Consider the following 25,766-nt stretch of genomic DNA (forward strand, 5'->3'; position numbering starts at 1 on the left):
TGGAATGTTAACAGCACACATGCATTGGTAGCTCAGCACCTGTGCGTGTGCAGTAAAGTGTAGGTGTGTCTCAAATGCTTTGATATGTTTAGTTCATATGAAGTGAAGTTGGGAGAAAGAAATTAACAAGGAATCCTTTTGGAAAGGTCCCTCACTCCCTGACACTTATCTCTCGCTTCAAAGGGGGTCGATTTTGTATTTTTATTTTCACTTTTATTTTTGACATTTGTAATGAACTTATTTATTTACTTTTTTCAGCTAGTTTGATTCAATAGAAAGCGTACATAACTTTGATACAATGGCCAAAATAGCAATGTTTTTGCATTCGTTCACAAGTTGATTTTTTTTTAAAAAAATCAATTGGAGAACATAAAGCATCAAAATTATTTTTACTTTCACACTTCTTTGGTAACAAAACCAGTGCAAATTGAAATCACCTTCACTGAAAGTCGCTTAATTAAAATGCTAGTGTAGATCATATAACATTACACAATCATGAGATTGGAAAAAGCAAGAGAACACAAAACGGTTTCATGATTCACTTGCTTTTCAAAATCATTATCATTGATGTTCATGATAGTCCAACACCATTTTTCATTATTTTTCCTTCTCTGTACATGCGTTATCAATTTATGCGTAGAAGTACAAAAGAACTTTATGCTCTCTTTAAAATGTAAAATCTAAACAAATTTAAAGAGATGGCATTGAATCTAACAATGCCTTTCAGGGTTGTGTAAAATAAACAGGATACAATATATGCATGGTTTGCATGTGTTTATTGTATATTTTACTTGTTCAGTTATAACAAAATTTCAGTGTAATAAAAGAAGACTGCTGGTCCCAAGGACTTCATTTTAACAGGGAGTCAGTCACCTATACAGTGATCAGTCATCAGATATGGGAAAAGCCTTTCAACACAAAAGTGGTTTAAATCAAAACCACCTGTTTAGATTGAGTCCACAGACTTCAGTAAGTGTGAAATACGCATGATATACCTTTAAACATCCGAGTATCAACACACAGTTATTATTGGATGTCTGTTTGTGTATGTGATGTGAACTGTCACATGCATTTACACAGAAGAAATATGCATACCAGTAAACATGGACAGAATTTAAACCGCCTTTGTGAATACATGCCATGGTTGCATGAGGGTATAGGAATGGATGGATCACCCACTTGAGTCTGTAGGGTGGCCAGTCGGTTGATTGGGTGGGCAGATGGTTGTTCCGTTGCTGTGGATGGAAGTACGCACTCATAGTTTGAGCAGTTGACCTAAAATTTGGCTTGTGCTACCTCTATCGTAGGGAGATAAGCAAGATGTCTTTTTTTTTTTTGTCAGTGTGGAGTGATACGTTGCTATGGTAACTGAAAATTTTCACAGAAAAACCAACAATTTAAAATGTGAAATGTGGATTGAACTACTCTCAATTTGAAACAAATCAGTTAAATTCTGCAGATGTGATCAGTGTAATGTGTTTATTAGTTGAGCAAGACGCATTTGTTGTGAATGTTGAGAAATCTGTTCCCATGGCAACTTTAATACAAATACAAAGTTGGTGGAGCAAGCATTTTTTGTATGAAAATATACAAATTACGAGTGGATTTACATGTAGCTAACTCTTTTAGTTTTGGAGCATTTGTTTTGAGACTTGGCACCTTTGACCAGTATGATTTTTATGCAATATAATCTTCTGTCAATGTTATGCAATGCATTGCCATAGGAAAAACATTTTTCAATAAGAAGCAATGCATACAGAAATATTGTTGATTGAGCTACAGATGTAACTCTCACAGAATTTGAGCATTTTACTTGAAATTTGGCACATGTGCCTGCTGTACTGTAGTTGTGCAAACTACCATCCTTCATCAATGTTGAACAATGTGGTGCCATGGTAATGATTTTTCAAAGATAGAAATATTTTGGATTGAGCTAACTCTCACAGTATTTGACTTGAGATTCGGCATATCCAGCATAATGAGTGACATGTGAAAACAAGGTGAAATAATTATGCTGTTGAATTGATTGTATGGTCAGTTAGCATAGTGTAGTAGTGTGTAGTGGTGAAAATGAATGTAAGTGGCTGAAAGATATAGGAAAAATGTGATTGCATATCACACCCGAGTTATTTAATATTTGATAAAAATCAAAGGTTTTGAAAATAGCATTACATACATGCATATTATTATTATTATTTTAATCCTGACCAATAGCAATGACACTTGTTTTTGTCCATGGTCCATTATCTAAAACTTGACATATTCACCTTCTTAAGAAACAAAAGACAAAAAACAAAACAATTTTAATTAAATCTGCCACATATAATTATTATTAGGGGTAGGAGATATAGGATTGTAATATGTAACTTATTCTGCTTATAAGTCTCTTTACCAGGCGAAGGATTATAATTTGAGCAATAGAGCCGTGTAGGGTTTTGGGTTTTCTCTTTCCAAGTGAATGTATTTACTAGTGTATTGTATGTCATGTATTTCCCAGAAAGGCAATGACCAACAATAATCCTCATTAAAATGTATGTAAGAAGTACACGAAAATTTTGTCTGAAATGCTGACATTTGATAAAGCAGGGCTCAACATTAGTGCCCAGGGCCACTAAAATTTGGTGTCGAGCCACAAGATTTATCTTTTGATGGCCCAATTTGGCAACTAAGATTCGAAATGGATTGTTGTGCTTCCTTGTTTATTTTGGGTCACTACATTTCTTTGTTGGGCCACTAAAATGTCAGATTTAAAAGGTTTTAGTAACCCAAAATGGGCCACCAAAGAAAGAAAATTAATGTTGAGCCCTGGATAAAGTATGTTAAAAGAATAGAATTACCGTTGATGTTGTATTCCTTTACAGGCAACTATGGTCCAAACTACAGATACGGTGGCTATGGTGGCTATGACGAATCAGGTATGGAAGTTAAATGATTGTCAGAGTGTGGTTTTTGTGTGTTTGTTTGTTTGTTATGGGCAAGTCCAGCGTCACGGACATTACATTTCAGACATTTTTTGACACTCTATGAGGTTAGTTTTAAAAGAGAAAACATTTATTTGAAGCTAATACTTGGTGATCACACACCACTCATCTAGATAAAACAACACTGTGAATATAAGAAAAAAATATACAATCGTTGTTTAATTATGCCAGAAAATGTTGTGCGTCACGGACATTACATTTTTTGGACACAACTCTTCACATGCCAACAAATAGTTTACAAACTCTGTGAGTTTAATCATCTTAATAAGACATTTTTCCTTTACAATGAATGTTTTGATATTGCTGTAACATATTTTAAACAAATTTAAATTAAAAAGTGTTTCAAATGACAATGATGGAAAGAAATCTGGCGTCACGGACATTACATTTTGAGCGTTACGGACATTACACTTTTGTCCACTTATTAAAAACTGAAATTAAGGTTAGTGAAAAACTCTTTTTTCTACTTTTTCTGAAGCAAAAGGACTGTAGGGTACATAAAGATACTTTTTAGTCCATTCTGTGAAATAAACAATGTTTTTCAGTTCCCATGGCAACAATAAACAACTCAATATTATTTAATAAAAGTATATAGATATGGTAAAATGAAAGTACTTTCACAATTTAGACTATTCTACATGGTATGTCTTCTACAATCATCTAAGAATACATACAAACACTGTCATTGAAGCAATCCCTAAAACTTAAACTGAAAAGAAAACTCAAAGAGAAAAGTCTTAAAACATCACGGACATTACAATCTTATGCACTTTGAAAATATATGAAATATCAGTCAGTTACTTAATACTTTCTTTTTCTTTTGTTTTCATATTTTCTCATTTTTTACACATAAAATGCCATGAAATAAATCATGTCAACTTTAAAAAATTTCTCTGAAATATTTATCTCTTCTCTTTTCATCTTCCAAGGTAAAAATAAACATGTTTATGAGTGATGCAATGTAATAATACAAAAATGAAATGATATCAAACAATGGCTCAATACTGACAAATGAAACAATCTTCATAAGTAAATCATAACATGGAGAATACATAATCAGTAATATTGATATTTATCTCTGATATTCGAATGATATTGATGGTACAACTTTTTTTTTATATAGGAACAAGCCTATGGATGTTACAGATATTACACCTTTGATGAACCTTGAACAATAAGTGATTAACTTTTTGTTTAGTTCTTTCTGCTGACATCTTTTTTGTATGAGCTAGCTTTACAACATATACATGTAGCATTTCTTTGATACATGATTTTCTTTAATAAGTGGCAATAATAAACATGAATGTACAATCATTGTACAATACAGACTAATTTAAGTGGTTCATTATACCACAAAATTAAGTACAGTTAAGAGAACACACAACCAAAGCAAAAAATGCCTAGATGCAATTCTTCTACAGGGTAGATTGTGAGCTACTGCTACTGCTATTTTGTAAAAAAGTTTAGTTATTCAGCTTCAAAGTTTTGTTTAAAGGAACATATATTTAGATTGTCCATTGTTACAGAAGACAGATACTCAATAATCTGTGTCTTCTCGATGAAAGACTCTCCTTCATTGCTACCCTGTATAGACAAACAGATTAGATGTACCCTGTCTTTTCATGAATGTAACAGTACATCCATCTCCATGAACTGCAGTGATTTGAGCTACAAAATATTTCACTGACTTTTTGGTTAAGAACTTGACTCAAACGAACGACCCAACTGCAGGTTGGTGAGATAAAGTAGAAACAAGGGTAAAGATTTGATGAACAAGGTATTACCTCCCCCCCCCACACACACACACACATACCTGCCCCCCCCCCCCCATATACATGCACCCCCACCCCACACACACACACACCCACACACACATTCACACTAACAAAGAAAGACTACAGGCAATATTAGAAAACTTCATCATTATTTACAGGTATTTCTAAATTTTTCATACTTCGTAATGTCCGTGACGTCTATGGGATTTATAACATTGTAATGTCCGTGACGCATTTTACTGGAAAAGTATTCATGTGTTTCAAAATTTAATTGATAGTCTTGTGTAACAGATTGATTGATAATCAGAAAAACATTGTTTAATTACAAAACTTCAGCATTTTTAAAAAAGTATTTCTAAATTTTTGATACATAGTAATGTCCGTGACGTCTATGGGATTTATAACATTGTAATGTCCGTGACGCATTTTACTGGAAAAGTATTCGTGTGTTTCAAAATTTAATTTGTAATCTTGTGTAACACCATATTCTAGCTTTGCAAACCAAATTTTAACTTACTTGGATCAATTTTAATCTCTGTACAAAAACTTTTATACCTAAAACGTCACGGACATTACACTTTCAAAAAGGTAGAAATCACCAAATTTCAATACGCTGTGATTTTCTTAATATAATATATTTTTGAAAAATTCTTTCTGTTTCATTTAGTGCATTCCATGGACAGTAGAAAAAAATAAAATGCAGCCAAGATGGGCTTAAACATTCTAATTTTTCTCTTATTAATAAAATGTTTGCAAAACAGTGCTTTTGAGCACTACATTCAAAATGAAGCTAAATTTAGTTTGACATGGTGAAAAAATCAGTTTCGCTAGATTTTCCCCAAATTTTCTTTATATTCATCTAAATATAGGCTTTTCTGAATACTTTGAACATAAATTCAGTTAAAGTCTGTGAAATTTATTTTTTCACCCTGAGGTAACTTTTTTCATGGACTTGCCCATATGCCTCTGCCTCATCAACGAAGTGTCGCCGGAGGCATTATGTTTTCGGGTTGTCCGTCCGTCCGTCCTTCTGTCCATCCTTCCGTCCGTCCTTCCGTCCGTCCTTCTGTCCGTAATCAATTTTGTGGACAGCGTATCTAAAAAACTGTTAGAGGTATCTTAATGAAACTTGGCATGTACAATGTATATGTATGAGTGGGCGAAGTTGTGCCTATCTACTTTTGGGCGCACATGCTCAAGGTCAAAGGTCAAAAGGTCAAGGTCAAATGCTCAAAATTTCACTATTTCCCCTATATCTATGCAATGCATGGAGTTATTTTCTTGAAACTTGGTGTATACATGAACTACCAAATAAAGATTCCCCAGAGAGATTTGGGTCATAAGTTCAAAGGTCAAGTGAAAATGTTAGAATTTTACTTTTTTCTCCATATCTCACAAATATTTCAAGGTATCTTCATGGAACTTAGTATCATATGCATGTATTGACTGGCAGTGATCATGTAGGGAATTTAGGGGTCATAGGTCAAAGGTCATGTGTTAAAGGTCAAGGTCAACTCATCAAAATGTCATTATTTCTCTCTTATCTATGCAATGCCTGTAGGATTTTTTGTTGAAACTTAGTGTATGCATGTATAACTCAATACAGATTCTCTTGGAAGTGTCTTGCCAAAGGTCAAGTGAAAGTGCTAAATTTCACTTCTTCTTTTAACTTAAAAAAGGTTCAAAAGCTGGGTACAAATCCTCAAATCCCCAAATACCTGCACTCTTAGACAGTGTAGCCATTCATCCAAATAAATCTAGTTCAAGGAAAGTGAACACTCAATGCATTTGTGACAAACCTGTCATTTTAATATTTTGCCAGTTACGTGAAACTCTCCTCACATATTGTCTAGACATTGTGCTATAGACCTATTTGGAGAACCATGCATTATGGCATACCAGTCGCCATAGCCATTTCTAGTTTTTTGTTGAGCCCACCGGAGGTGTGGGGAGACTAAGGGATCGCCTGCGGTGTCCGTCGTCTGTCCATCGTCCGTCCGTCGTCCGTCTGTCCGTCATCTATCCGTAACGCTACAAAAACTTCAATAACTCTTTACTCTGGGCTTCAACTGCAATCAGACTTCGAGGGAAAGGGGTCATACAAAGTTTCACATTTTACCAGATATGAATGTCACCCCAAGGTCAAAGCTCACAGGCAGGGGTCAACGAACTTTTAGAGCCCAATGTTAAGTTTTTATGGCGTGTTTCTATTATGGATCATAACTTTCGATCCATAACTCCATTTGTGACTTAACTTGGATGGTAGATGTCCCTTGGGGAGTGGATGATCACCACAAGGTCAAAGGTCTCAAGCAGGGGTCAACAAACTTTTAGAGCCCAATGTTAAGTTTTTGTGGCGCGTTTCTATCATGGGTCATAACTTTTGATCCATAACTCCATTTGTGACTAAACTTGGATGGTAGATTTCCCTTGGGGAGTGGATGGTCACCACAAGGTCAAAGGTCACAAGCAGGGGTCAACAAACTTTTAGAGCCCAATGTTAAGTTTTTATGGCGCGTTTCTATAATGGGTCATTAATTTTGATCCATAACTCCATTTGTGACTAAACTTGGGTGGTAGATGTCCCTTGGGGAGTGGATGGTCACCACGAGGTCAATGGTCACAAGCATGGGTCAACGAACTTTTAGAGCCCAATGTTAAGTTTTTATGGCGCGTTTCTATCATGGGTCATAACTTTTGATCCATAGGTCCGTTTGTGACCAAACTTGGATGGTAGATGTCCCTTGGGGATTGGATTATCACCACAAGGTCAAAGGTCACAGGCAGGGGTCAACAAATTTTTATGGCATGTTTCTTTTTTACCATAAATTTTTACCCTTTGATATCTCTTTTTATCTGTTATAACTATTTTTACAAATCTGTTATATCCCATTCGCGTACAATTTTTTGTACGCAAATGGGCGAGACACATTGTGGCACTTGCCTTGTTTGTTTTTTATTCTGGGGTTCGGGGGAGCTAGGGGCAGTGCTGTATACACCATACATGTAGTAAGCATATTTCAGGAAATGGGACTTCGAGCCAGTTGTGAGAGTGGTTATTGTTTGTAATTGTGAAGTGAGTATTCCATTTTAACCCTATCTCTCTCACAGGCCGATTTAATCGGCCCAAAGCCTGCACTGCCATTGCTCCGGCTGATTCAGGCGGCCCTATTTTGATTGACAGATTACTCCAAAGGCTTTGGTGCTACCACTCTATAAACTCATTTGTGATTGGCTGACAGTGTAAGGAAGCTAAAACTATTGTCAAAAAAAGCTTCCCCACCCTTCAACCAACCAAGAAAGCCTTCTCAAAGTCCAAGAAGTTATGGTGGCCCTGTCCATGTTTATTTGCATTCAGACCATGATGTGTTGTGTACAGTTATGCCATAGGCTTCTTGTGTGGAGAATTGACGTGAATCTATATATGTAGGACTGTTATAAAGATTGCCCTGTGCGAAGTAAAGATCATACACATGGGTCAGTTTCTGCCTATTTTTTTATGTAAGTCAAAGTAGTAAAATATGTGAAAACATTCAGGAAAGGGATTTCAGCATTTTCAAATTCTGTGAAGGGGTATAATTGCAGCAATATCAGCCTCATAAATATCTATAAAATGGATGAGTACTGCACATCAAGTGCAGCAGTTGTAACTGTTAGCATTCAGCACTAACAGCAGTGCAATGGGTCTCGAGTTAGCCAGAGCCAGCAGCGGGACAGGTGTAAGGAGCAGTAGGGTCACAGTAGCCTCCTGCCTGCTGCCTGAAGCTGCACGGTTTCGAAGTTGGGGTATGTTTGACTGTTTGTCATTCTTAACCCATCCACGTCTCATCCCACAAAAAACGTGGGATGCATTATTTATGACCAAAAGAGGGCGTCCTCAGACCTCAGGCTTGGCCAGGAGCTGTAGAATAATTTTAGCCAATCACAGAGATCCTTACTGGGACTCAGAAAAATAATTTATGCAAAGAAACCTATTTTAGAATGTCTCTTATTGGCCAAAACACTTGCCAGGGGTTCGAGCCTGCTGAGAAACTAATCAATATTCATGTTTACAGCGCGCATGTATCTTTGTTGCCCCAGCAACTGCAGTGATTCCTCACGCGCGGTATCGGTGATATCGATCTCCTCATAGAGTGCGAGCTCTTGATCCTTGTGTGTACGGTGTGTACGTATACGTACGTACGTGTGTGTGTGTGTTGAATTCCATTTACGTTAGTGAGTGTGGGTAACTTCTCTAGGTTTCCCGTCCATTTCTCTCTCTTTTCTCTCTTTTGCTTTCGTATCATTCTATATCTTTTATTCTCAGAGTACAATCGTACTTCTGAGAGTGTTTTGTTCATTTTTCTCAGTGACTATCTCGTTTGCAACAATTTAGAGGTGAGTTTTTGTCCTAGTGTTTGTTGAGTTTTTGGATTGAACACGATGTAGCTTATCTACGTGTGTGAGAGAACATCGTAGTTTGTGTGATACCCACTCGTTTGTTTCCGTGTAAGCATTTTTACCGTAAAGTGTCTTCATTGTTCGTCTTCCAAGCATCGTGTTTTCACCCTAGTTTTCCTCATCGTAGTTTTTTACCTCGATTTTTTTTTGCAGTGCAAGATGTTCTGTGTATTTTTTTCTACGGTAAAATGCCATCGTTGATGATCTTCGTGTATTCATTACTAGTTTTTCACCTCCGTTTCATTTTTACTATGTCCAACGTAGCGTAGTTCCAACTATGTTTAGAGCTAGTTAGCTAGGTCTGCGATGTCTGTATCGTTTGCTGATGTGTTTTGTGAGCTGAGAGTGACTATGATGAGAGTGATATTCACGGTTTTGCCGTGGTGGAGGTGATGGCAAGATGCAATTTATTTCGTGTAACCATGCATGACGTTGATGATGGAGAGTAAAACTACGACACGAGTAGCCTAGCCTAGGCCAATGACGAGAGCGACACTGAAGTCAAGAAACGGGGCTGATGCTCGCTCGTGCACGGGAGTGGTCTAGAGACCTGCATTATTCATAATTTTTTCCTTTTTCTTATTCACTCGGGTATCTAGTGCTACAAACCCAAAATTCGTGTCTCTGAAGAAACTCAACCAAAAGCTTGACAACAAGTTTGCATCAGGTCTATTCTGTAGTAAATATTAGATCTAGATTCTAGGCCTAAATGGCGATGCTAATTTAGTTTTCATTTAGAACTCGACGAAATTCATTTTCTTTGCTCATTTTTCAACTGATAAATTATTTAGAACTGTACTAAAATTCTGATGTACTGCATTCACCATTGTAATAAAGAACCTGCTGATCAGGTGTTTTATTCTATCCTTTTCATTTCCTCCCTATCCTTTTGGTTTCCTTCCTGTCACTTTCTTCATTGACCCTGGATGGAAAAAAAAAATCCAATCTTGCCATGTAAAGACAGAACACATACCATCATGAAATATCATGACATTGAAATAATAATGAAAAATATATAAGTGACCAAAATACTTGTTTGTGAAAATAAATAACAAATGAAAGGTGATTTCTCATGGAGCAGTTCTTTCAAATGTCAAACAGCTTCGATAATGAAGCAAGTGAAAACTGAAAACTATCCTGGCAACAAGTTGATATTGATAGGGAATTCTAACAAAAACTGTCACACCATTTGATGTTTGAATTTGTCTTTTTTTATTGGATGAGGTTATAAAACTATAAATGCCACCGATAAAATAACAATCCTCTCAATTTGAACAAGAGCAGTAGGGTGGTACACTCGTACGACTCCGTAAACAACTGATTATATATGCATCGTATCCATGGGCAACTGCGGGATAACTGCAAGAAGGCGCAGGAAATTAGACTTGAGTCAAGAACGATTATTTATTATTATTTTTTTATTCAAACTATTATTTTTTTTCTTGGACTGAAAAAAAGCCAAAATATTTCATATTACGCTTCTAAAATATATATGAATATCTGAAGTCTTTTTATCGTGATTTTATGAAGAATTAGAATTATTTTAAAAAATATAAATACTAGACGGGCTGAACAAGGAAGTCTAATTTCACCCCAAGAATTTGCAGCACACCGCATCTCGGGTGCATTCCTAGCGTTCTTGCCGCACTCTCACCTAGCTAGCTGCCATGTGCAAGCCAGTCACAGTGCATGTTCACCGCGCACAGTACACACGTTGTAGCCAGTTCACCGATCTCATTCCTGATCTCGTGCGTGTAGAAAATTCTCCCAAAACTAAGCCAGACATGATTTTGGAACATACATTACAGTGTCAAGACCTTTTCAGTGGACTTTGAATTCGCTATTTGTCTGTTTTAGCTCTTGAATGTACGACTTCGAACGTCCGATTTTTTTTTTTTTTTTGCCACACCACGTGGAGCTAGCTGCGTGTTTTTTCAGCCCCATGCTTCTCCACACACGTCGTCACAATACACATACACACAAGCCATCGCGATCGAAGTTTGAGCGATAACGATAACATGTGCGGAGCAGACATGCGGATTTCAGCACAGGGTAAATGAGTAGTTGAACGTATCACGATTGTAAAACAAATCTTTTTCTATGTCTCTGCAAATTTGAATTAGGTTATCTCAGCATAGATAGATTATGATACATTACAAAATAGATTAGCCATAGCAAGAACTTGCTTACATGAGCGTTATTAGGTAACGTTGCAAAGTAAAAACCCCGTCATTGAATGGAATGTTCCAGAGCTATCTCTGGGGGCTCGAGGAAACTATGGACACGTCTATTCGCAAGTGGGTAAGATGTGATTACAGATGGCTTGAAATGAAGAGGATTTATGAATGAAATACACAGAAACAATATTTTTTTTTCATAATTCCTGCACAGTTTATTATTTCTTTTCATAAAATTCACATAAACTAGTGCTGCATTGAGTCAAGTAAGTGCATATTAGCACGAGTGTACACGCATCATCCCTCCTGCCTAGTGGGAATGACACGGGCAGTTTTTCAATGACGTATGAATGCTCTTCGCGTGTAGATCGCGCCGTAGGGAAGATCGCGCCCAAGTTCATGGCCAACTTACTAGGCAGGCACGATTTTACAGATTACACAGAGGCCCGTACGTGGATGGGTTAAACATCAGAAACTGTCACTATATGAAACTTCAGTTCAATGCAAGTTGACCATAAAGAAAATGAGTGCAGTGATAGTTCAGTACTGTTTCAGTGAGGAGAGTGCAGAAAGTTATAGACTTGCATACTCGACTGGAATGGACACTCTGAAGACTGAATATTTTCAGTGACAATATTTACCCGTAGATTATGATCTTATCATGGCAATGTTATATGACATGAAAAATCATGATCTAAAAAGCACAATTTAATTTATATTTTCAGCTTGACTATATACAAACATGCTTTATCTACTTTCAGGCTCACATTTCGTTCATAAAATCAGAAATTACAGTACACAAAATGTGTGAAATCTAGGTTGTAATTTCCACAGACTTGTTCATAAAATGAAAAGTACTAATGCTATTGATGAAAAAAATCATATCTGAAAGCTGCATAAATTCTCTACAACATTTATGAGACCTTTTTGTGATACAAGAGCATGTGTGAAAAAATGAGGTGGTAACGTGTAGAAAGTAAGTCTGCAAAGATAATTATGTGACATAAGAAGGGGTCCTACTTTAAATATGAGAGCGCCCTCACTCAGGTTATTATGCAATATGAAAGTTTAGACCATAAGCTTTCAAATGATGTATAACATGACACATTAATGTCAATAATAACATTCAGAAATGGCCATCAACAATCTTGTGTCTGCGCATGGCAAAATGACTTGAGCAGTCTGGCTTTACCTTATGTGACAGAAATAAGATTAAGAATAATGTTCAAAATGTCAATACACACCATGCCACTGACCTCCCCCAACCCCCCTTTTTCAGGCTTCTATGGTCCATATGGCGGCGGAGGAGGTGGATATGGTGGAAACTTCAGCTATGGCCCCAACCACGGTGGTGGTTACCAAGGGTATGGAGGCAGCGGCTATGACTATGGCCCAAACTACAGTCAGTACGGCGGTGGCTACGGAGACTACAGTGGTGGGCACGGTGGCTATGGATACGGAAACAACATGTACGGCAGCGGCGGTGGCTACAGTGGATATGGTAAATAAAAAAAAAGGTTGTTGATTGTCCATTTTCTTTCGTGTGTATGCATATATTTTGTCTTGGTGGTGTCGCAGTATTGAATTGGTTCCAAAAAAATGCATGCATACTAAGATTAATATGACTCCATGCCAGAATTGAATCAATTAAGTAACAAATTTGGCTCCATCTATCATTTAGTCATTCATTATAATCATCGTCATCCTCATGTAATGACAAATGTATAAAATGAACACAACACTTGTAAACAAACACATCTCAGTTCAAGTCTTCTTAACCTTGGAAGGCAATTTTCTCCTAGCTTTGTATAATGGAAAGTAGCATTTAGAGGCTTCTGCCAGTAGTGCTGAAAGCATTCTTATGCAGTTGCTTGATATCAGTTCTTGGTATACATTATATCGAGATATTATTGTAATCTTGCAATTGAATGACTGGTCACAATTCTGAGGAACTAGGTTGAAAGCTTAAATTTCTAATACTGAATGAATCGTAATACATTTGATGAAATTTAAGCAGACATTGTTAAGAAAAACTTTGATTGAAAAAAAGGCGACACAGCTATTCAAGATTAGGTTTGGTCTTTATAATATCAAGATAATATGAAATTTGGCAATATTGTTCTCAAAGCAGTACTTGACAACAGACTGTCAAGCTTACTACAATTTATGCCAGTACAGGGCAGTCTAACAAATATGAACGTGAGCAGATGTGATTTTGAGGATCGTAGAGTAAAGTCAGATCTGTAAATATGAGTAATTGAATAACTTGAATTATGCATCATCCATTCATCACATTATCGGATCCCTGGTCTGTCATAATGAGAAATATTTTCAAAATCTACAAAGTTTCAAGGGTTGTAAAACTGACCTATATCACCTTATGATCATATTATAGGCTGAACATTGTAATGACTTCCTTTCTCTATTCACCTTGAAAGTATATGGTTTGACAAGAGCGGCCTGTAAGAGTATTGGAAAGCATATGATTCCCTTTCTAGTGATGCCCCCTTTTAAAGTCTGGTTTCTCAAGAGGGTACTATAGCTCATGATATCAACTAATCAATGACATGAAATCAAATAAAGGGCCCTAATTTGCCGAGAGCTGTGTTTATGTGACTGCGAGTTGTAATTCTGTGGCCGACCATGTACTGAATGCACCTATGTTGCTTGTAATTAGATAATGGGGCCTCTTTATCTGATGAGAAATTAATTGGGGGCGGGGGCAACAAAACAGTGCCAAAAATATATAGTAATACATTTGTTTCACATGTGTTATTCAGTACAACATAACAGGAAAACCTGATCAATTAGAGGTCTGCTAGGAATTTTTAAGCATGCATTTGTTTAACTTCTGTTCTGGCTGTTAGAAAAAAGCAGACCAGATATTTGTATGAATGGCTGGTGCCCCCCAGATCTGACTTGCTAACTTAATCAAAATTCACCAGAAGCATTTTGTCAAAATTTAGCAAGTAATTATAAATCTCTATTTGGAATATTGTGTTAACCTGTCTTTCCAACCTAAAGGACTTTTGGTCATCGTAATATCTCATTAAAACATGAACTTAATCTATTGAAATAATCTAAGAAAACCTGAATTGCAATTGATTTATTGAATCATTTTAGTGTTTTAGTTTTCAGGTCTAAGTACTGATTATATTCAACTTTCATGCCTAATGTACACATTACTTGAGGTTGATTTTTTTTTCCCTCAGTGTGTATGTGTGTGTATGTATGTGTGTATGTTGATGTGATCATAGTTTCATTTGTTTGCAACAATGAAACCCTTGCAACTTGATCATTACTGATGGGTCATACAAAGATAGATTAATGAATGTGTGACAAGGAAAGATGGCAGGTTTTTAAGGCTAGTGGATAGAGATTAAGATTTTAAGCATTAATTCCAAGACTTTTCAAAATCCTTTAAAGTGTGTGATAAAAGCCTGGTCAAGCAGTTATTGGTGAGGGTTTATTTTCAAAAATCAAATTTTTCCCCTACTCGTTGTATTGACCTTAAAGGGATCGTACAGTTTTGGTTGAGACCTAATTTCAAGTTTCTAACATTTACAGATGAGACAATGAGAAACCTCTTATAAAATATGAAAGAGCATGCAATTCCATGAGGAATTCAGCGTTTATTTGATGAAAATTGGTTTTGAAGTGGCTGAGATATCCAAAACAGAGCGATTATAATAAGTGTGGGACCCACACTTTATTACGATCGCTTTGTTTTACTTTGTTTTTGGATGTTTCAGTCATTCCAAACCCCTTTTTCATAAAACAAACTTTGAACTCCTCTTAAAATGGTATGCTCTGTACTACTTCATAAGTGTTTTCTTGGTATCTCGCAAAAAGTTGAAAGCCCAATTCTCATCTCCACCAATACTGTACCATCCCTTTAACACTAGTTTGCAAACTCACCAACTCCTTAAGATGATTGAAAAAAGTATGTATCTTTTAATCAGCTCTGAATCGCAGTTGTAATCGTGTAATAGATTAAGTTACAGACCTTTTAGACACTCAATAGTTAAAAGAAAAAAATAATGAGCGCTTTCAGATGATAAAGGAAAACCTCTTATAATCATGTTTATGAATTGTATTTGTAATCTTGATAAAAGTTTTGGAGATGCAAGCTTCGTGACCTGTAAATCAAACTCAGAAAGTGCTCACTACCTAGTGCAGCACAGGCCAGTCACATGACATTTTGTGTAGTCTGTCGGTAGAAGTATATGTTGGGTCTCTACTGTAGCTGAGCTCCACCTTGAATCATGTGTGGAGGTCAAGTGCGCACCACGAATTGAGCAAATTAGGATTTGAAAATGCCTTTCAGACTTCAATTTGCTGATCATGATTCAAGAATTGTGATTATAGTCATTTGCTTTCAAACTAATAAAAAATATATCCTGATTACAATTGCGATTCTTGTAGTAGAGATTATAATCATGCTTAATGAAAGAAATTTTCGTACCGTCTGAAAGGGGAACATGTGGTCAGATGTGAAAATTCCGATGTCAGATTTTTTATCACTGCTCATGTAATGCAGAAATCCTTGAATCGCTCTTTTTTTTGGGGGGGGGGGGGGGACATCAGACAAGGCAGAAGGTTTATATTCAAAGAACTTCAGGCAGTAAAAACAGATCGAGAAAAAAAACTATGCATTAATGACATATTGTAAAAATGTAACAGAGATGAGACAGTAAATTAGTAAATTGAATTGATGAGGGAATGCAGGTGCATATTTTGTTGCATTTTATGCTTAGTTTCTGTAGCTTTACTTATACTAATCCAGGTGTGCACTCCATCAATCTTATGCATTTTTCATTGTTGCTACTATATACTTTGAGGCGCAAAGTTTTTGCATGACTAAATATTTCATACTGTGCCTGCCGTGGCTTTGCGAATGTCTTATGCATGGCTGATCCCGCCCTCCCTATCATAATAATTTGTGTCATTGCTGAGATCCCCACCTCACCCCTAAAAATCAAACTTTTTGCAAAGACCTTTCTCTTCTTGGTTTATTTCTCATGGTTTTCTGTCCTTTGGTGTCTTTCAGTAAAGATTCAGCACATAAAGAGAGAGAGAGAGAGCAAAAAAAAAAAAAAAAAAAAAAAAAAATCAGTGACAAGACGGACATTTGGAAAAAAAAAAGATGAAGCAAATCTGTTTGATTTGAAGAACACTGATCATGTGGGGATGAATGGTGATATTTATTTATTTATTTTATTGAATTTTTGTATCCTTGTCGCTGAAGTTGCTGCAGGAGCAACTGACTCGTTTCTCCTAGGTGTGGTGACTCTTACATTAGTCCAGTTTTATATTGTCGAAGGAAATTTAATGGGTTGTAGAAGTTAGACCTTGCAAGTTCCAGGTAGTGTGCATCTCCAAGCAACCTGCAGATTTTTTTCCTCTTCTGGATTCTTGTAGTGGACTAGAATGCTATGGCCTCATATCACACTGAAATCACGACTGCGGTTAGGTACTAGTAGTCCAAACATCTTTAGCGCCTGCCCAAACATCCACCTGTAGTCCCAGAGCCTTAGTAAACCCAGCCCATGTTAGTATACCTGTTCCCAATAAATATACTCTCAACCTCCCTTCTCGAATAACATCAGGGATTTTTATTATATTCATTTTATAGAGTTCTTAAATGTCAATTTTGTTAAAGTAACTTGTTGCTCAGAAGGGCCATTTGTAATCTTTCCCTACCTGCAGAACAATCAGGGCACGGCAAAGCCCCAGTTAATCGTCGCGGGGGCAGCTTTCACCACCCCTACTCTCGCTAAAGACGTGTTTTAAGGCCAAGAAAAGGGACCCGTGATCAGGTATTTGTCAATAATTTAAATTTCCTTGTATAAGACAGGTGTGTGTGTTCTTCATTTTCTATTCACCTTCATATGTTTTCATCACAAACTTCTAACTTTTATTCCTCCTTTTAAGGGTCCACATAAAGTCAGAGATTTAAGTAAATGGAGTAGTTATTTTTTTCTCTTTATTTCAAGGAACCTTTTGTTCACACATGAGCAGTGTTCATCTCATCTCGTTCTTTTCATTTGCACCATATCCTGTGAAAATGCATCCTACTCTTTTTGTTTTCATCCTTTCAGTTTCTTTCTGCAAGTGTGACTGAGGTTTTTTTTTTTGCTGTTAATCTTTGCTTTTTTTCACTTGATTTTCCTGTGTACTTTGATTGCTGGACCATGGCTCTGACACATTGGATTTGTTTTTGATTGCACACACACAAAATGCATGCTCGTACTTGTCAAGAATGTACAGTGCTTGATGTCACAATTTCAAAGGCTAATGTTGATCTGCCTTCTTGTCAACACAGATTAACGACGGACTGCTGGAGAGTGCGCTTGTCCTTCTCAGAAAACAAGGATTGTAGAAAAAGGGGCAAGTGGGGAGAACACAAACATAGGGAGCGGAGTGGCGACAGATTACGTGGAATTGCTGTACATGTTATCTTCCTGATGGCTTGGCGTGTCAATGGATGGAGAAGGCACCGAGTTTCGCTAGGATGACGCAGTGAGCACCGATGTAGCCTTCTACAGGTGTGCAAGTGATTCTGGCTCAGCGGGACTAGGACTCTTTGTTATATGCCCTCATCCGTGTGAAACTCGGAAGTTGGGACTCGGTTATCGTGAATCAATTCAGTGAATGAAATGTATAATTAGCTCATCTGTACCAAAGCAAACCAACGACAACAATTGACAAAATAAGAAAAATGCAAATCTGTGAGTCAGACAGTGTTTCTTGATTGTGCACCTGAATCACGCAGTGGTATTCTCAAGCTTTTATTTCCCCCAACCCAACCTTTGGAAGAGTTGCGATTGATGGATCGTGTTCTTTCAGACCAACGGCGAAGAAACACAAATATCCAACTTTTCTTAACAAAATAAAAAGAGATAATGTTTTGCCCCATGGTGTGTTTAACAAATAATAGGTTGATAATTGCCTTGTTGATGTTCGTTCTATTTTTCTTGCAATTATAAGCTTTGTATTGTGATTTTTTTTCTTTGTAGTGCTTGGCCTTTTGTTTACTTCCATTCATTTCATGTAGTCTTTTTGATTGAGTTTAAAACGGTGGTTAAAATAAAATTCCATTCCTATTGGCATTTTAAACCGAAGTCCTGTAAAGGCCAGTGTTTAAATTCTCCATGTTTTCAGTTTTGTTGTTAAACATTTGATTTTTTTTTTAAAGTAAACATCAAAATGACATAAATTTAAAATATACTTAATAACTTACATTCGCTGTTCTCCCATATAAGATATATAAACAATGATATTGAACAACAGTCCATCACCTTTACTATGGTACATTACTGCAGAAGTTTGGTTGAATGTCTTCAACAATGAAGGATGTAGGTACTTGCCACATTCCAGTATTTATGTTGAAAGGGCCATGTACGGTCAAGGTGTTTTGAAGCTATTTGCCAAAATATGCGACTGCCCAAATTGGTGTTTCTTATTTTTATTGAATCATTTTTATCACGTTTTTTATAACAAAAGTGAAGAAAATGAAAAAAAAAAATGAAAAACTGAATTGTGCCTGAAAGACATTTGTTCTTTGAACTTTTGTCCTTGGAATATGAGTGTATGACACAATGGTTGCCTCCTCTTTTATGGAATTGTTTGAGCAGACTGTCCAGAGGTTAGATACTTGTTACTTCAGGAACCATTGTAATATTTAGTATAGTTTATAGACTTCTATTAAGCATTGTTGTTTGTATGTTTTTAATGATTAATTGGATTGTTGTTCTTTTTTTTTTCTTTAAAAACCGAACCAAATCAAGTAATCATGATATGGCATTGATGATAAATAATTTAAAGCTAAATGAATAAGACTCTTATTTTCCAAACTTTACATATTAAGTTTAATTTATTCTTTTGTTTTTTTGCCAATATTTTTAAGTATAAAGGGAGTTTCATTTATTCTTTTATTGTTAACCAAAATTTTAAGTATAATGGGAGTTTTGTTTCACTTTGTTATGTTTTTTAAATGTCAAATTTAAACAAACCCCTTGGGATAAAGACATTTCCAGATCAGCTAACGTAATTGACACTAACAGTGAGTTTTGACTGTGTGGAGTAGTGTGATATTGAGGTTTATTGTGTCAAGAATTTCTCATGGAGAGCTTGCAGATTTTGTGGATGTGTGAGCTTGAGTAAATACTTTCAAATGTGGACCAACAGGAAATGGTGATTAGGGACAAGTGGACAATCATTATGCCAAAAGCACTTCCGCAGATCCATACTTAATAGAAAAGGATTCCTTACGAAGCATAGCTGCCAACTATTAGTAAAAATTAGTAATTTTGAGTAATTTCAGCATGTGACAACTGTTGTGGTGTCATAAAATTCTGCTTTATTAGTACAGTGTATTTGTTTCAATAGTAACTATAATACTGTGTGCTTCTATGAAAAAAACACCCCACTACAGTGCACTCCCGTTATAACAAACATGGCTATGACATTCTCAATACAATTATGTGGAAATTTAGGTCTCAAAATTGTCTGCTATATAACTATACTATTGTTCGGCTATAACAAAATTTTGATAACAAAAGGAAACTGCCGATCTTGAAGACTTCTTTATAATGGGAGTCACCTGTATCAGTAATTTTCAAGAGAATGATTAGCAAAGACATGTCAGCAGTTATTCAGAGGTAGGTGACGGAGGCTAGCCATCTGCACCAAATCTACCTTTGACATAATTGGAGTGTTACTGAAAATAGCCGAGAATGATTTGGTGCTTACATGGCAGTGTTCATTTACATACACCGTGGAATGGTCTGCATGTGAAGGTAATTACTTGTATGAGTACACGTGTATGAAAGCATGTTCTGTCTGTGTGCCTTTGGAATCTTGCAGCATTGGTACAGAGCCATGAAAAAGAAAGATGCAGGGATCAACGAGTGGAGGCAATTGCTTCAATGTAATGCTACATGCATGTATAGAACACACTTCCCACCAGACACATTTTAGGTACAGTCAAACCTGTCTTAGCAGCCACCTGCTTATAGCAGCCATTGAAAAAAACCTGCATGAAATTGCTTCATTATCGACCCATTTTTAGAGTGGTCACCTGCCTAACGCAGCCAGTGGCCACTCATTCTGTATCATGTGGTGAATATCTAACTGCATATAGCGGCCACCAAAATTTAACTGAACTTGTTAAATGAGCCATGAATACATTAACTTTTATGATTATTGCGGGAATTCTACTGATTTCTATCAAAAAAATCAGAAGTAGGCAAAAGGAAAATTTAAAATGAGGTAAATTGTGTACAAAAATCCCCATATTATATCTGCTCATGCAAACTTTTTCGCTGTTTTTACATTCAATATTTAAAGGGACTGTACAGTACTTGATGCCAGGATTCATGTTTTGAACATTCCTAAGTGAGATAAAGGGAAACCTCATGAAATATGAAAGAGCATGTAATTTCAAGAAGGATTCAACATTTATTTGATAAAAATTGGTTTTCAAATGGCCAAGATATCAAAAAAAGTGATAATAAAAGGCGACAGGCCATGCCTTTTATTAGGATCTCTTCGTTTCACCTTGTTTTTGGATATCTCGGCCATTTCAAAACTGATTTTCATCAAATAAACTTTTGATTCCCTTCACAATTGTATGGTCTTTGACATCTCATAGAGTGGTTTCTGAATATCTCGCAAAATTGAGAACTAGTCCCCGAGTATACTCGGGCAGGTGTCTAGGGGATGTGCGTGCTGTAACAAAATCGGACCGTCCTCAATGGGTTAAAAGCTAAATCCTCACCTCGACCAGAACTGTACACACCCTTTAATGCTACATGTATTATACAATGCAAGTGTTGAAATTCAAAGTGGCCACCGACCTGTCTAGAATTGCCACTTTTGTCCTTTTCCCTTGGGTGGCCGCTATAGACAGGTTTGACTGTATTGAAAATGACTTCACACATAGAAACAAATTTACACGATACATGTATATGTGACCATGCATCACAAAACCTACAAAAAGTTGCACCCTTTGATTTTATGTGGAGACTCAAAAAAGGTGAAATGGGTCAACTCGGTCTTTTTTCATGTCTTCGCAAAGAGCTATTCATCTTCTCCATTATTGCTAAGTTTGGGATCATGAAATAAATTTGAAAGTGTGTTTTCAGCAGTTTTTCTACAACCTTATTTTTGTAGAGTAGTGAGATCAAGTATGTCTTAGAGGCCCCTTTTCATTTTCTGAAAATCCTTTGCACACTCTTCACTTTCAACTCTAATATTAAACTTTAGAAGGGATAATGCTACTGCTCTGAAAGTTGGCATAAATCATGGACAAAATGTGTACATAGAGCATGCTCGATTTCAGCTCCAACTGATAATCCCTTCACTGTTTTTTTTTTTTTATGTTTTTATTGAACTATAATATCATATGTACAAAAATAGGTATAAACACACTTGACGCAACAGAAGCACTGAAAAATAAGACATAAGAAAGAAATAAAAGAGAGGAAAAAAAATAATCCCTTCACTGTTGTTGCTCCAGTGGTTTTCATCCTTTTTTTTTTTTTTTTTTTGTCCCATTTATCTCACGGCTAGCGTGGTTTGGTAAAGATTAAGTGCTTGAATAGACCCTGTACTTCAGAGTCCCTTTTCTTGGTTCACACTTTTCCAGAGTGTGTGCTTTCTTTCCAATATTTAGATAGGTTATGTAGTATACATCATTTTAAAGCTTAGTGTCTGCTCTTTCAAAATCTGCCCGCAACTAAAAATCCATGTCTGGCAACTTTTTGTTGGTTTTGTGATGAAGTCACATAATGGTGTATTGCTAACCTTGTGTAAATCCAATTCATCCTGAAGAGGAAGACAAATAGTCGGCTGTGAATCAAAAGGGCAGAAAGATTCTGTACAAAGTCGGGATTGTGAGTGCCTGGCCGGTCTCGACAGAGGATATTTACTTGGAATTTGACATCCTTAACTCTTTTTTTTTTCTTCTTCTTTTTAGCTCACCTGAGCCAAAGGCTCAAGTGAGCTATTGTGATCGCCCTTCGTCCGGCGTCCGTTGTGCGTCGTCCGTTGTGCGTAAACTTTTTACATTTTCATCTTCTTCTTGAAAACCCCAAGACCGATTTCCATCAAACTTGGCAGGTAGCATCCCTAGGGGGTTAGGAACTCAATTTGTTAAAATGGGCACCATGCCCCACCTAGGGGGCCCCCAGGGGGGCCCAAACTCCCCAAAATTAAGGAATCTGTAAAAATCTTCTTCTCTAGAACCAGAAGTGATAGAGCTAAGTTAATATTTTGAGTTAGTACATTGATGACTGTAGTTTCAAGTTTGTTCATGGCAGAATCAGGGGTGCCCCCCCTTGGGACCCAGGGGAGGGGGGGTGGGAAGCAGTCCTAATGGGGCCTAAATTGTACATTTTCATCTTGTTCTTGAGAACTCCATGACCCATTTTCACCAAACTTGGCAGGTAGCATCCCTAGGGGGTTAGGATCTCAATTTGTTGAAATGGGCACCATGCCCCACCCAGGGGGCCCCCAGGGGGCCCCAAACCCCCCAAAATGAAGAAATCTTTAAAAATCTTCTCTAGAATCAGAAGTTATAGAACTAAGATAATACTATGAGTGAGTACATTAATGACTGTAGTTTCAAGTTTGTTCATAGCAGATCCAGGGGTGCCCCTCTTGGGGGCGGGGAAGGTCCAAATGGGGGCCTGAATTGTACATTTTCATCTTCTTCCTGAAAACCTCGCGATGGATTTTCGTCAAACTTGGCAGGTAGCATCCCTAGGGGGTCAGGATCTCAATTTATCAAAATGGGCACCATGCCCCACCCAGGGGGCCCAGATGGCCCCAATCTCCCCAAATTAAGGAATCTTAAAAAATTTGGGCCCTTTTTTTTATTGTACATTTTCATCTTCTACTTGAGAATGCCTGGTCAAATTTTAGTAGAGCTGTGAATAATTTAGATTAGTGACTGCGTGAAAGGTGAACTTGCGATACTCAGGTGAGCGCTAGACCCGCGGGTCTCTTGTTTAAGTTGTCACATGATTGGCACGAATGAGGCTGTTGATTTCTGCAGGATGTCACCTTGTGCATAGTGTTTGTACAAAATGGACAGTACCTACTGTATATCAAAATTACCACACTACATTACTGCTGCTGGTTGTGTCTGTGTGACTGAGCAATCGGCTTGGTAACCAACACCAGCGAATAGAGAACAGGTTGGTGATGCAGTTACACATACTTTGCACATGTAAATCATTCAAAACATACAGGTATGTCAGCAATAGAAGGGGAAAACTGTACATTGTGATCAATTTTTTATTGCAAACATGTACAATGTACATGATATTGAATCACCTCTTCACTATACTGTGGTTATTGGCCCTGATAGACTTGTTCGCACATACAGGGGAATTAATCCCGCACTAGTGAAATCGAATATGAGCTTCTGCTTACAAGGGGACAAATCGTTGGGTCCCAAATAAGCTTATGTATTCTACGGGAATTTGCAGTTTATTTTATTGTGAGATAAATTTTTGCCCCCCACACACATGAACATAGAAGACAAGGGTTCAAAGTCGGTGAGTATAATGAGAATGGTGTGAAAAGGCAAAGATCACAAGATGGGGGAAACCAATCCAGGTCAAATGACGTATGGGGCAGCATTGTGAGCTTTAGTGTTATAATGGACAATGAATAATGTATGCTCAATGAGGTGAAGATGACAAGGGCAAACTCCCTGAAAGTCAAAGGTCACTGAATATTGGTTTCTAATGCATGAAACAGATTTATATGCATTCAAGTAGACTTTTACAGTTTGACCTCGAGAAGCTTTTATGTAACTTAAAGGACAAGTTCACCTTCATAGACGTGGGTTTTGTGAATGCAGCGATATTAGTAGAACACATCAGTGAGAGTTTGAGGAAAATCTGACAATCTGTTCAAAAGTTATGACTTTTTGAAGTTTTTGCTCAGTCACGACTGGATGAGAAGACTACTATAGCTTGTGATGTCACATGAGTACAACGACATAAAGAAAGTATAAAGAAAATTCAACATATTTTTACTTTTCTCGCGTAACAAAAGAACACTTGACTTCTCTTTCAGAAGGCAAGGGGAGTAATATTACCCTTAACATAGTCAGTAGCAAGTCAAAGAAATGTGCACTTTATTCAAAAAGTAAAGTTTTGTGAAATTCTCTCTTTATTTTCCTTATATCGTTGTACGCATGTGACATCATACACTGGTAGTCTTCTCATCCAGCAGTGACTGCGCAGATACTTAAAAAATTCATAACTTTTGAACAGATTGTCTGATTTTCCCCAAGCTTTCACTGATGCGTTCTACTAATATTGCTGCATTCACAAAACCCACATGTCTATGAAGGTGAACTTGTCCTGAGGGGAGTACACATACTGAATCTACAAGGGTTTGGAGGTTGGGGTTAAACAGGCATATTCTCAAGGTCGGGTATACTTCAAGTATAGCAGAGAGAAAACGGCTCGCACATGTGCAGAGTTAGAGTGTGAATGCTGTGTATGCACAAGCATACAGTGCACAAATCTACATGGTGATGTAGATGATAACGGTGTTGGCGTTGAAAATTATTGATCTACCATGCTTTTAGGCCTATGTTTTGTGATCTATCAACAACATTTCTTGTAGCTTATGACAGTTTGATGGAATTTCAAACCCAATTATGGGAGAAAATTAGATAATTTCGTCTAAAAAAAATGCCAAACGTGCACTGATCATGCATTCGTTTTTCACTCCAGCCACCACCAAATACATGTACTGCACCTAGATGTCTAACCATCAAAACAGCACTTACTTTTGTTATCATATGTACAACTGTAATACAGCTGTATGTAGGAGGGGTAGTGCTATTGTCAATCTGTTTACTACAAAGACTGATAAGATAAAGACAGATATACATGCGTGTCATTTTCACTAAAAATAGGCTTAAATCAGACTGTCCCATTCTTTATTCAAGGTCAACAGATTGCAAAATATGTACATGTGCAGTATATCTCAGTTGATACATACCTGGTACACAAACATAAAAAACATGTCTGTTACAATCTATAGTGATTTCTCTTTACCTTGAGCATCTCAAAGTATTCTGCCGTATAGAAGAGGGGTTATGCATGTACAGCCCTCTAATTCAATAATATAATCCTATACAAGTGTAAAACTGAATGATAATTCAACGACTTTACACACAATTTAAAATTCAAAGTGCACAAATTATAAGAAAATTACCTATGGTAAGCTGTTGCATGAGGGAAGTAAGGACAAACTACCATAACTGGTATGAATGCGGATCAAAAAGATATTGATATAATGCCACTTTTTTCTGCTGACTCTGCAATCCTCGATCATTGCTGTTCAAAGGAGGAACACAAACA

At 36.9% G+C, this 25,766-nt stretch overlaps 1 protein-coding gene across 4 annotated transcripts in view; it reads left to right on the forward strand.

Annotated features, from left to right (window-relative positions):
• LOC140228667 (heterogeneous nuclear ribonucleoprotein A/B-like) overlaps positions 1-18,497 on the forward strand; it is a 64,895-nt gene extending 46,398 nt beyond the window's left edge. For 2 of the 4 annotated variants that reach the window (XM_072308930.1, XM_072308926.1), the window contains exons 7-10: positions 2,862-2,915; positions 12,653-12,874; positions 17,083-17,192; positions 17,699-18,497. In XM_072308930.1, the coding sequence (XP_072165031.1) occupies positions 2,862-2,915; positions 12,653-12,874; positions 17,083-17,153 (347 nt within the window). In that variant the 3' untranslated portion in view covers positions 17,154-17,192; positions 17,699-18,497. The remainder of the gene's footprint in view (positions 1-2,861; positions 2,916-12,652; positions 12,875-17,082; positions 17,193-17,698) is intronic. The other 2 variants (XM_072308929.1, XM_072308928.1) reach the window with 2 other exon arrangements.
• The last annotated feature ends 7,269 nt before the right edge of the window (positions 18,498-25,766 follow it).

This window comes from Diadema setosum, chromosome 5 (assembly GCF_964275005.1).
Source record: "Diadema setosum chromosome 5, eeDiaSeto1, whole genome shotgun sequence".
Taxonomy (NCBI): Eukaryota; Metazoa; Echinodermata; class Echinoidea; order Diadematoida; family Diadematidae; genus Diadema; species Diadema setosum.